Source organism: Caloenas nicobarica, chromosome Z, assembly GCF_036013445.1.
Source record: "Caloenas nicobarica isolate bCalNic1 chromosome Z, bCalNic1.hap1, whole genome shotgun sequence".
Taxonomy (NCBI): Eukaryota; Metazoa; Chordata; class Aves; order Columbiformes; family Columbidae; genus Caloenas; species Caloenas nicobarica.
Genome location: NC_088284.1, coordinates 8,956,823 through 8,970,468, shown reverse-complemented (window position 1 = coordinate 8,970,468; position 13,646 = coordinate 8,956,823). Strand labels below are relative to the sequence as shown.

Sequence of the window (13,646 nt, the reverse complement as noted above, 5' to 3'; positions counted from 1 at the left end):
TCAGCTGTCTGATTTCTGATTACTCCAATGAGAGCCTTCAGACTTATTTCATGGTCTTCCATCTGTCCTTTATATCTATCGCTTATATGTAGCATTAAAAAAGTGGTTTAGGACTAAACTCTTTCTTCAGGCATCCTGCAAACTCATGAGGCAGAATCACTTGGAGTTCAACTGCATCCAAGAAGCCAGACTAGAAGTCTGGTTTCCTTGAAGTGCTGTAAAGTAGTATTAGGAAACCCACAACACCAGTTGCACTTAGTTTCCCAATTAACTGAAAGGTGTCTCTTGGATCATTGGTCTAAACTCTTGGAATTACAGGCAAGATTTCTGGCTGTGTATAACAGGCTAACGTGTTCCTCTAGCACTTATTTGTAACTTCGCTTTGACTGTTGCAGATCCGAAAAGACATTAGTGGCAATATCAAAGATGGTGTTCAGTGACGAACTTCTTGCTCAGTGAGCTGTAACTTGCCATTTTTATTTGACCCATTTTCATACTCAGATGACAGTTTAAGTACTGTTTGTGTTCCTTCACTGTTGACTCATCTACAACAAAGCAGTCTCAGGCTCCATGAGGATGAGCCGCTTTCAAAAACAGGAACATCCTGTTAATTTGGAGTTAAATGTTGATGTGCTGTCATCACTTGAGTTCTCACACTATGCACTGCACTGGCTGGTCCCAGAGTCCTGTTAGGACACGGGTGGTATTTCCTCCAGCTTTGAAACCATCAGGCTGAATAACCTACATGCCACCTGCACCACCAGGACGAAAAAGTGCTCCAGGCAGAATATAGTTGTATTTTCAGTTATTCTTCCTGAGAAACACACATTCAAGCATTACACAGCACAGCATTCAGATGGCACTTCACTGGCCAACGCCACCAGTATTTGCAACACTGCATCCAAATTGTATTTGAGCTGGCAGTTTGAGAACCTGGAAGTGCCAAAGTGTTTGCTTATGCAGAAATAGCAACTGTGGTGCTGAGAGTGGCAAATCACGGCCAGGTGAGAGATCTCCCAACTGCTGCTACTATGCCCTGCTTAGTCCCACTGGCACAAGTCCTACTCTACACGGGATGATCCAAGCGAAGCAGGATCACCTCTCTGCACAGATCTCACAGCCCAAATTTCTCTGTGTGCAAATACTTAGACCTATTGACACAGTAATTGACAGACACCTCCCCTTGCACAGCCTTCTTGTTCATCTGAAATAGGTACTAGCCACAGAGGATACAAGCACACATTGTGGTATTTACACAGCAACACTCTGTTTTGGTGCAGTGAAAAAACCTAAACACACCCAGACTAGATGGGCTGCACTGACAGCTGCCAGTTTAACCTCAGCAGCTAGGCTAAGGAATAAAAACCTCCTAGTTTCTTCCCAGTATACTAATTTTTTTTAATAACAACCACTGCTATAACCTCATATTGAATATAACTCTGCTACAAAACCCACAAGCACACGCTAAGAAACACACAAAGTGTCTTATGACATTTGATGGTAAAACACTCTTTCTGAACCAAAATGCTGATGCACAGTATTCACTTTGTTCCAGTCCAAGAACAGTAGCAGTCTAGTGAAGTTACAATCTGATCCAGAAAGCCAACAATCCTTTTCCTTTTGTAAACAGATGACCCTTCTGCCTGAATACACTAATGGGTAAGGGAGCAAATTCTTTTATACAGCATATTCTAAAATGATAAGCAAAACCCACATATAGAAAGTATTATGCAAGTTGCTGTTTCAACAGTCACATGTTCAAGTGAAGCAATTAAGAGGTTTTTGGAACTGTTATTTAATATGGCTGTTAGCCACTTCATCCTTTTAGCAGTTTAGCATATTGAGAAAGTTCTGAGAATAGCTCTGGCAAAAGCGTACCTGTCGGTCTGATCTCTGACACCACACACTATATGATATTCCTGGCCCAAGAAACTACTATGAGAGTAAGATTTCTCTCCACTTTAGTGTAATGTGGAAACCACTGAGGAACCCACAAAAGTGTCCTTCAGTTTGGTAGCAAAATGGAAATATTTCAGATAAAATCAGTCACTGGTTATGAACAGAGGAGAGTTTGAAACCAAGTGGTACTTAGTTTTTGTGGTAACACAAACCACACTTATGTAATTTTCAGAAATTTGAGTTAAAAGCTTCCAAGTTGTATAGTGACAGTGACAAAACAATAGCAATATTAATGTACTGCACTGTGTGTGACCCATCCTTTTTGTGCAACAGATAAGAGCTGCATTTCTAGATGCCACTAATTACTAGAACTTAAGCTCGAACTTCCAATTATTTAAATTACAAGAGAGCATTCGAAGTTACATGCTTAGGCACAGTTCCTTCAAGACAAGAAATGGGTTCCTTTCTCTCCACACATACCTTATATTCCCCTCTTCATCTCCATCTGAACATGGTCCTGAGCAACCTGCTCCAGGTGGCTCTGCTTGAGCAGGGGGTTTGGACCTGATGATGTCCAGAGGTCCCTTCCAACCTCAGCCACTCTGTGATTCAACAACAGTCCTCTGACCTCCAATAAGCAGGTCAACAATAAGTACAAGAGATGCATCAACTACATTAACCAATTTAATCAGCCTGCCAGAGACAGAGTTCAAGGTAGCTGTTGGGCTAGATGCTTTACGGTAAGCCAAAATTCACTTAGTGGGATTAATTCTTAAGAACCCTGGTGAATAATGACACAATCGCCCTGCTGATTTCTTAAGACATAATAAGCCAAGGAAGTTGCTCCACTACCCCTTAGAAACAGTACTGTGACAGTGTCACTGCTATCATTAGGAACAGAGGGTACACAAAAGAGTAGACAAGTTAACTAGCCAGCTTAGAGTACCATTTCTTTTGATCCTGTTATTTTGAAGCCAGAAGCACATTCTACCGCACCATACTGTTCTGAGAAATATTTAAGACAGGTTGAACTCTGAGTAGTGTCTTTACTAGTCTGGTTCAGGAAGCAGAAGAGAGAAACAAAAACAGACTCAAAAGACAAGCAGTTCATAGTGTTCATAGAAACCACTCACAGACATGAAAGAAGTGGTGAAGGGCTAGCAGCTATCTATTGTAATAAAGAAAGTAATTGTCTTGCAGCAGGATCACTGGGCCACAGCAAAGGAGACCATCCAAAAATTTTGATAGGCCATTTTTATTAATCTTTAACCATGTATTAAAGCGAGACGTTTCTTATCCTGTAGTTTAGCTTTATACTTGAAAAACTGAATAAAAAGCTCAAGGACAAACTGAATTCCCCAGGACCCTCTCATCTGAAAGATTACCCAGGAAGATCAAGGCTGAGTTTCTAACAGCAAAAGTTTCTATTTCATGAAAAATCTTGTTAGAAATTTCATATGAATCTTCTGTCTTGAATGATTACAGCATCAGCAGGCAACTATGCAAGAAGAAAACCAAGGCACTTAATTCTTAACAAAAAATTACTCAGAGGCTACACAGATTAGTCTCTATGGACTGTCTCCACTGGGACATTAAGTCAGCAGCAATGGTAGGATTCATTCTGTTCAAAAGACAAGGATGCCAAATTTCACTTACCATGAGAGTCGGATCCCAACTTCTTAGAAGCCATTTAGAACCTGAAAAACATTTTAAAACAGATTTAACAACTTTATATGTGTAGCACAGCATAAGCCTATGAAATTCTACAGTCTTGTCTTTAGATTATGGGATACGTTGCAGACAATTGCTGTTTATCATGTTACTCATGTTACCAAGATAGATGAGCAAACTTATTTTATAGCTCTGAGAACTGACTGAGCAAATAAGTAACTTAGCACAGGGTCTTACAATCTAAACAGCAACATGAAGATGAAAAAAACCAAAAAACCAAAAAAAACCCCCAAAAACAACTACCACCAACCAAAAAAGCCACAACACAGAGCCAAGAAGCGGCCAGGTTGCTCAGGAAGGCAGAGAGTTCCAGATCACAGCACTCAGAGGCAGCTCCATCCCAGCCCCATGGAGCACACCCTGCCTCCTGTGGTATTAAGAATAGACCTTCCTACTGGAAATCCCACACTGATCCTCTCCAGTTTAATCCCTGCTGCTCTAAAAAGGGATACTATGATACTGAGTATGCAGTCAGCCAACATGGCAGTTGCCGAGACACACTGGGTAATGCACAGATAACAATACAGGTACACAATAAATGGTACCATTAGGAAGATATTTTCAGATAAACACTCAAGAAAGCAATGCTAACAATAGTCCTCATCCACTGCTCACAGAATTTTACTAACAACTTATAAAATTTGGATGCAGGTCCTACATGGCTGTTAAACACACAAGTGCCTAGCCAGCTTTTAACAGAGAGGAGCCTTGTCCTAAGAAAGAGTTGTTTAAGGTAGAATTAGCTGTCTCATTAGTTGTCAGCAAAAACCCTCCTCTGGGATGCTTACGGTGCGTTCAATAACATAACTGGTTCTCTTCCTAGATTAGAAGTACGTCACAAGATCTTTCTCAAAACACGACAGCATAATTCTTCAAATAATTGAATTTGTAAATCCTCCTTTGACATTATGCATAACACAGAATGAGAGTTGCCCTTTGTTTCTGAAGTCCTCCAGCTCATGGCCTGAAATGCGCAACAGCCGTCCTTCACAAACATGAAGTTATCCAGTACACCCCCACCAGCAGCACCAAAGTGTTGAAAGCACAGCTTGGAACAGATCTAACATCCACACCCACCGTTCCCCAATTGAGATCTTTCCATTGCAGATTCCAACTGCAAACACTACCTTAAAGGTAAGGTAAAGATTACACAGACAGCTTAGCTATTCCTTCTGGCAGCTGCTAACATGACTGGAGTCAGGAAGAGCCAGTTTCAGGTACTTTAGGAAAGTTTTTTTTTCAGTGCAAATGTCCTTTTCAACATTATGTTGAAATGAGTAGGTGAACCAACTCTACTGGCTAACAGGAATTCAACACACACCTAAAGCTGAAGCTGAGGGAAGAAGATTATCTGGGTGCAACCAGACTTCAGGACACACAGCGAGCAGATGCCAGGCTACAAGGAAATGAGTCACGCTGGACAATTCCAGGTATACCTTGTACATAAAAACCATGTGTCATACTGCTCAACGTTTGTCAGGTTTTTCTCAGCACATCTCACCACCTTGCTCAACACTGGTATTATGTCCAAAACCACTCCACTAAGCTAGAGAACTGGTTTTGGCACTAGATGGCAACTGCTTCTCAGAGGCGAACATAACATTGCAGCTCCAAAGACAGCATAAACAGGAGGTAAAACAGTGCCAAACCTGCTATTTCAGGAAGACTGTCAAGGGCAAAGCCAGAAGATGACCCAGTACAGTTGCACATCAACTTTTAGAGTTGAATGGACTTTACAGGTCCCACCACTGCAGAGAAGAAGCCCAGACTGCAGACTACAGCATATCAAACAGGTTACACCTTTCAGACCCAGACCACACTGTCAGGCAAGCTGCTACGTTGCTAGTTCTTCTGTATGAGAGTAGCAATTAAGATGACAGCTTGATTTGTTATTATTGAAAAATCCAGGCCACATGTGAAATCATACAGCCTTCGCATACCTCACCAGTCCTCTGTCTGTCACTGGAGACTGTGAGGCACCACCTGCAAACACGTACTACGGCTGCCTATCATCCACTACCGTTACAGCGAAGCTGCATTAGGGACAAGGCCTCTACACGCTTCCTTCAATTTCTCAGAGTTCCTCTTTCTTCTAGTTACTACCTCAGACTGAAAAGCAAGTGCTACATTTTTAAAGAATTTTAAAGCTTCTAGTGGGAGGAAATAACCTCTTCACTTTGGCAGCTCAACCACAAGGAAGATTTTTTTCAATGCGGCACCAGTTCCCTACAGGCAATACAGATTATACTGTCTACCTCATTTACCAGAAACAGCTTACTCCAGACTGTACCTACATCAAAGGCAAAGAAAATTCAAAAGATATCATTTTTAGAATGGTAATTTATACCCCCTCCCCAGCAGGCCATTGTGAGGACACACTAAGTTAACTATCTCACACACCTACCATAACCATAGGTAACTAAACACTAAGTTTTGGTGACATTATCAGTTTGCTCCAGGGACATTAGTAGCAATGTGTATGAATCCCAATGAACCAAAGATGTGCATGTCCAATATCCAGGGGGTTTTGCAGTAGCGTATCAATCTGGAGTTGGATAAAGCCTTGGATGTGTCCTCAGTGTCAAAATATCTCTTGCAATTTAACCCCAGATAGCAATGAAAACCGCCATAGCTGCTCACCCACTTCCCCCGCATCTCCACTCCCAAATAGAAGAGAGAACTGAAAGGGAAAGGAGAAACTAATGGATTGAGATAAAAACAGTTTAATAAAATAACAAAATAATAGCAATTTACTATTAATTATTTTATATATATATTAAAAGTATATATATATAAAAGTGATACTCCATGCAGTTCCTCATGAATGCCATCTATGCTGACCGGCCAGTCCCGGGAAGAGAGAGATCACCCTGGTCCCGAGTAGTCAGTGCTGGGGAGAGAGTGAAAAGGCCAAAAAGGCAGAAAAGCCCAGAGGCCAACTGTAAAATGGTAGAACAGCAAAAGGCCAAACTAAAAGAACTCCTGAACAGAACTTACTGAGAATGGAGCTGAACAGGAACACATCTGATGAGCCAGAAAACCCTACTCCTGTTAAATACAAAGCATGACACTAATGGCACAGAATACTCTCATTGATTAGTCTGGCTGTCAGTTAGGGTCTGCCCCATCTGTGCCCTGCTTCCTCGCTGCCCCACATCTGCAGATAGAGAGCCCAGAAAGACCTTGGCTCCCAGACAACAGCTAAGATATATGTAAGTTCTTACATTTTCTTCATTCCAACTCAAAAACGCTGGAAAGTTACTTGAAGAAAAACATTAATTCTATCTCAGGGTGTTATCTTCTTGTTCTCAAGCTAAATCCAAACAACAACTATGCTAGCTATGAAAAACAAGAGTTTCTAACTGCATGAAGAAAATTAACTCTATTTCAGTTAAATCAGCAGAATAATCCACATAAGCAGTAAGCATCTTGCTTTTGTTGGTGATCCTGTAGTAAAATCCTAGTGGAGACCAGGCACCTGCATTAACTTCAGGGTGCAGTTGGAAAAATTATTCCTCTACCTTATGCAACACCTTTTTTAACTACAGAAGCTAAGGCACATCAATAGCAAGCAAATAAAGAAATGTAACCTTTCCAGAGGAACAGTCACAGTTTAGATTCAGGTAGCATTTGAGTTTATATCACACTGGCTCTTACTGATGCACGATGACCACGCACTTATTAAGATACCATTACTGCAGAAGGCACTGTCAGCAAACAGAATTGTTAAGCACTGCGCACAGTAACACTAGAACAGGCTGCCAGCCACATTCCATTGCCTCCTTTCCAAAGAGGGTTTAATTAAAATAGTGTCTTCTGACTAATCAGATTTGATAGACTATTCAGGGACCACTGTTACAAGTATCTTGCTGTTGCTCTGTCCTGATGGTTGGGAAAAAAAAATTTGCAGCCATTTAGCAGGTTACTGATGTTGCTACTATGCTTCTGGGCCGAAACTGGGCCGAAAGTGTATTTGCTTAGTCAAAGCCTTACACAGCACAGTAAAGATTTGCTTACCTTTGTTACCCGTCTTCTAGAAATTTAAAGGATTTTCTCCCAAAGCCTTACTCCAAACCACCTAATGGATGACTGCAGCCCTATCACTGTTGCCTTTGATCTCCAGACTCCAGAACAGGATGCTGAAGGGCATTTATGGGAACTGCAGATGGGGCACAAATTTTGGTCTGATGCTTTACTGCACATCTTAAATTGACAAAGAAAATACTCTACTGCATGTGACGTTTCTCAACACCTCTCCTCAGCTAGAGAAACAAGTTACTTACATAGTACTACAAGGTTTTCTTACAGCAACCTACAAGCTCTATTCTACAAATGCAGACCTCCTTAGCCCTACTCGCTCATTCTTGGCTCTGGCTAACCCTCTGAAGATCGGGGCTGCAAGTGTCTCGAAGTCATAAGCAACTTGAATGTTAGCAGCCATTGACACAATGTGATGTGAGCTTTTCCCTTCCTGTCTATTATGTTCATTTTTCACGCAGTAACAATATAGCAACATTCTTAAAACCAGCCAGAGAGAAACACAGTAGAGCCCAGGAGGAGAAGAGAGGAGGTCAGAGGGATGACAGAAGGAGATGGCGGGACAAGAAGAGAATCACAATAACAACAAAAAAACCAAAACCAAACCAAAACAAAAAACAAAACACACACACACAAAAAACTCAACCAACCAAAAAAACCCAACAACCCACAAAGATGCAGAAACAGAGAAGTGACAAGACAAAACTGATGACTGAAACAACTCACACAGAGATAGATGACAAGCTGGAAAGGCTTGAAGGGACAGCACAGAGATGGCCAAGACAGTCCACCTGGCATGTCACCACTTAAACCTGAATGACTACTTAGCTGTGCTGCCAGACAAGGAGAATGCAGAGAAGCATGACTTGGTGCATTCAAGCAATACCAAAGGGACAGTCTCATCGACAGACCAGAAAAAACAATTACTACCAAGAGTGACTCATGGGGAGCTGCTGGGAAGTTGTGGTAGTTTTTAATTATTATTTCCATGTTCCTTCTATCGGTGTTTTCCCTGAAGTTTATATCTACGGGCCTTTTCTTTTGAAAGAGTTCTGACTAGTCAAGTTGGACGCATCCTACCACTAGTGGTACCTGGAACAGCTTTCTCAGCGATATCTCAAGCCAATTTAACTATTTCTCAAGAACTGGCCTCTTCTTGCTATAGCCCTCATTTTGCGGTGTAAGTATGTCCAGACCACATGAATTCTCTGAAGTAACTCCCATCTAAGATTCAGCTAAATGAGAAACGTACTTTTTATGGGTCAGAGGAAACCAAAATGCCTCAAGTTATCAACCACAATCAATTCAGCACATCTATGATTTTTCAGAGAATAAAGACCTGATCTTGCAACTTCCATTTTGCCTACTAATATACATTGTGTAGTCTAAGGACCCAGAATCAAGGATGCATCCATTCATCCTGGAAACTACAAAAGACAAAAAAAAGCTTCAGGAAAAAAAAAGATCACTTTTCTGCTGCCCACATCACATTTATGAACTACTACTGATTTTACATTGAGAAACAGTGAAAAGCAATTTCTTCCAAGTGATTGATTTCTAATGTGTCACAGGTTTCCAGATTTAGACAGTGGTTTAAGTTTTTACTATAACTACTTGTTTCAGTGCAAGTGAAAGGCTATAACCAACATCAGGATTCTGCGTATAGCCTCATACAACAAAACCAGAAGCAGACAGTGCCTGTTCCTAAGATAAAACAAAAGATTCTCATATCAAAGCTTCCTACCTATGCAAGTGTTCAATCATTGCTACGCAATTGAAATCTTTTACATCAACTGACCGTAAAAAGCTGACCACAGACATTTGCTGCAGTTACAAACCAGATTTTTTTCACTTACTGTAGTCTCCAAATAGATGACATCACCCCAAAAACTGCCGCAAATGCTTCTGCTTTGTACCTCTAACAGCCCTGTGAACAATGAGCTGTCAGCTGCATGGAGGTTATTTCCCTTTCATTAAGCATAAACACATTGAGCCACTGATAACAGCTCTTTGGATAATGACGTTGTAAAACTAGATTTGACATGTTGCATCTATATGCAACAATAAATTTAAAAAAGGAAAAAAAAGGAAAAAGCATCTCTTTCACTAGTCTTAACAGAAAAATAAATTAAGTATATCTACAGTAATTCTTAAGTGCTACTGCAACCAGGAGATAATGTACATTAAGATTCTTGGTCTATTTTAAAATCAATAAGAATAAACCTGACACTCTTTGAGGCAAATACAGGTGTGGAGTTTCCATTCAATTTTCAATGGGCACTGCTTATATCAATTCTAACAACACATCTTCATCTCATGGGATATAAGTACCAGTGCTCACCCTAAATTTAATCAAAAGCAGAGTAAGCATAACACTGATAACAGAGGTAGAGGGAGGATGGCATGAGATATCTCTGTTGCATACACACCCCATGGATCGACAATCCAAGCAACTGTGATGAGAGATCCAGATTTTGAAGGACAGCCCATAGCATCAAACTAATTCAGTTTGTTATTTCCAATGACTGAGGGGCAGAGAGACAGGAAGCAATAATCCAGCACTTTTAAAAACACTTCCAGGATACACGAGTGGGAAGGATGGGGAACAAAGAGCCCTTGTGTGCAGATCACATTATTGGATTAAAAGACAATACTCTTCAGCAATGGCAGTAACATCCATTATAGGGCTGCACATGCAGATGTTGGATAGCAAGTTCCGAGCAGGTACAAACATTAGAAAAAAATGATTCTTCAATCAGTTGCTTCAATCTGTTGCTTAGTGTGACACAGTGGGCAACTAGACCTTCTGCTTCAGCACACATCAATTGATGGGAAGTTAAAGCAGAAGACAGCTCTTCCACAGGCTCTCTGAGAGCCACAGCATCTCTCGCGCTGTTGTTCTGTATGGATTCGCTGCATTAATATTAGGCACCTGTAGTTACGCCGCTATCCTCATGTCGTATCCCACTTTGTTCATTAAAGACACCACACTTGTTAAAAGCACATACTATTTGAGCTGGTTAAGGATTTAAGGCTCTTAACTGATAATGCACGGCTCTACTTCTCCTTTAAGATCCCAGCTGTGTATTTGGGACACAAGGTAATTTGCCATACATTTCCAGAAATAAGGGAAAACCCTACGATGGCTGAGGAAACGCATAACACTAATGCACTAGTTTTAAAATCACTGAATCACTTACCAGCCATAAAAGCTTCCAACAAAGTTGAAGTTTATACACCACGCAAGTCTCTAGAACTACAAGGCAATAGCATAAGAAAACTGAAAATTATGGACAGCCCTGTGGTCAAGGCAAATCAGTGCAAGCTCTTCCTTTGGCCAGAGACTGACATGCCAAGCAAGAGTATAGAGGATGTACCTACTCCAAATTCACATTTAACTGTTGCAGCAAATGTGTGACTTTTTTTAAATGGACTCTTTCCGAAAAAGGAATCTTGTCACAAGAGAAAACCATCTACAACCAACATCTAAGGCTGGCCTGACTTCCAGTCTCAGCATACAAGGGGATAGCCCAACTTCTGTCAACTCCAAGAACACATGTGGATTATAGAGTGTAGTTCCTACTAGTGATTGTTACTTAAGTTATTTAAAGATCATCTAAACAGAAAAGCAGAGGAAAAAACCACATGGGTTTATCTATCTTTTTTTGCTTCCTGAGATCATTTTCACTAATTTAGAAGCTACAAGATCTCCAAGAAAAGGGTGGTAAACTAGAAACAGAAGGACCATCTTCCCCTACTTGAGATACAACAGAAGCAAGACAGACATTTGCATGATAAACCATAGCAGAAAATATAAATATGCTGTCCAACTCCTACATTCTAGGAAAAAAGTGAGAAAATATGATCCAGCACTTGTACTACCAATGAGAGCTACAATAATCTCAAAATGCAGAAATGAAACCAATCTCAAATTTTATGAGCAGAACAACTGCTTTTAGCTACTATTTTCCTAGATATAAAGTTTGAATAGCAAATATCTGCCACTTCTGAGAGCTTAAAATAGCCATACGGAAAGCATGTAGCAACTATTGACAAATTTTGCTACTTCAACTTAATTAACACAAGACTTCATACTACTATGAATGAGGCAAATCTTTTAAAAGCAATCTTAGCACTAGCCAGAGCCAGGTATGTGCATTAACTTTTCTATTCCCAATATTTCAATACAACCCTCCTCAGATGAGACACTGGTAGCTAGAAAAAGTTGCTATTAATAGTTTCAACAACAAAACAGACCACTTACTCTGTTCTTTTGGTAAAGATGTATGAAAAAACAGCAGAATATCCTGCACATTTAAAAATGTATGTCTGGAACCCAAAGCAGCATAAGCTAATCAAAATGTTGCTCTATGTGTTGCAGTGATACTTCAACATGTAACAAGCTGACTCTGAAGTACTTGAATATTATTAATACTTCAGACTTGCCCCAGTTATGAATGAGGAGAGACAGATAAACATTCCCAAAATGCTGCCAACATATGAGTCGAACAGCTTTTGCTGTTAATCAGAACATCTCCTTTTAAATCCAAAAATAATTGAATCTGTTCTGTTTCAAGCTATTTCTTCTTACACTCTTTGACCAAGAGAGGTGGACAAGTAGCTGGCATATTATAAGTTCAACTCTTGGTGATCATACCAGGACCTACTCCCAACACCAACACAAGAACTCTAATTATTTTCTTGCAGAAAGCAATTTGTATTCTTTCGATAAATATTAGTTAACTGGAATTTAAGGCATTTTTAACACACTACAGCAATTAAATTAGTCTACTTAAAAAAATCCATTCCAAAGAAAGCTATACAACTGTCACCTTTTCCCTGCTAAAGCTCAGGAGAGAAACAGTACTATTCATTTATATTTATGATTTTGGTCAGGAATATGGTGAAATAGAAGTGCTTATGGAATTATTTTTTTAAAAAGTAGACAGAAAACATCTAGCAAGAAATCAAGTTGGGCAAAAATTTTTAAATGGAAAATAAAGTCTGCCAGCAGGTCAAACATCACTTGCCATTTCATATATTTAAACTCAGCCAAGATACGTGTCTACTGCACTGTACAAGGATAATGGGACCAGTGTTAGACTACTATAGATTAATCATTTTTTCCTCTTATACTAGGGTCACATTCACTACCCACTCTCACCACAGACTTAATATTTTCGCAGAAAAACTCAGTATGGTACTGACAGAAAACACAGCTTGTTAAATCAACCATTCCACCTACAAACAACTCTGCCTGCCCTGCAGCAAGCAGGCTAAAACCTTAAACTCAGCACGGGAGCCACTGCTTCAAATCCCAATTGCACCCTCAGTCCAAGCAGTTTAAATACACATAAGGACACCAACAGCCTTCTCCCACTCCCTACAAGTTCTCTCCCATAATGTGGTTAAAACTGCTAAACTTTCCAGTTATTTGACATCCCTGTTTTCCAGTGACATACTCCATTTCTCTCAACTAAAAGAGCCACATTCTGAGAGGGCAAGTTCCCTGCAAATTCACTTTATTAGAAGTCACCAATCACGGAACGGTTTGGGTTTGAAAGGACCTTAAAGATCATCTAGTTCCAACCCCCCTGCAATAGGCAGGGACACCTTCCACTATACCAGGTGGCTCAAAGCCCCGTCCAGCCTGGCCTGGAACACTTCCAGGGACGGGGCACCCACAGCTTCTCTGGGCAGCTTGTTCAGTGCCTCCCCACCCTAGATATGAGGAAGAAATTCTTCCCCACGAATTTACCCTCTTTTCAGTTCCATCTCTCAGTGTTGCCTGTTTTTCAGGAAACACTCCTATTCACCACAGGTTGCTCTTTCACCAAATATGCACTTTGAGATACATGAAAGCAGAAGTTCTAAAAGCTTCCTACTACTGAAGCACCTGAGAGCCGATCACGGCATACCTGGAAAAGTGTGCTTTTCCGCAAAGGGACGTCAAACTCACACCATTTCAAGCATTCCTG

At 40.5% G+C, this 13,646-nt stretch overlaps 1 protein-coding gene across 1 annotated transcript in view; it reads right to left on the bottom strand.

The window, feature by feature from the left end:
• Positions 1 to 13,646, bottom strand: part of UBAP1 (ubiquitin associated protein 1) — a 37,224-nt gene that overhangs the window by 14,012 nt on the left and 9,566 nt on the right. The window contains exon 2 of the mRNA XM_065656118.1: positions 3,556 to 3,596. Coding sequence (XP_065512190.1) covers positions 3,556 to 3,589 — 34 coding nt within the window. The 5' untranslated portion in view covers positions 3,590 to 3,596. The remainder of the gene's footprint in view (positions 1 to 3,555; positions 3,597 to 13,646) is intronic.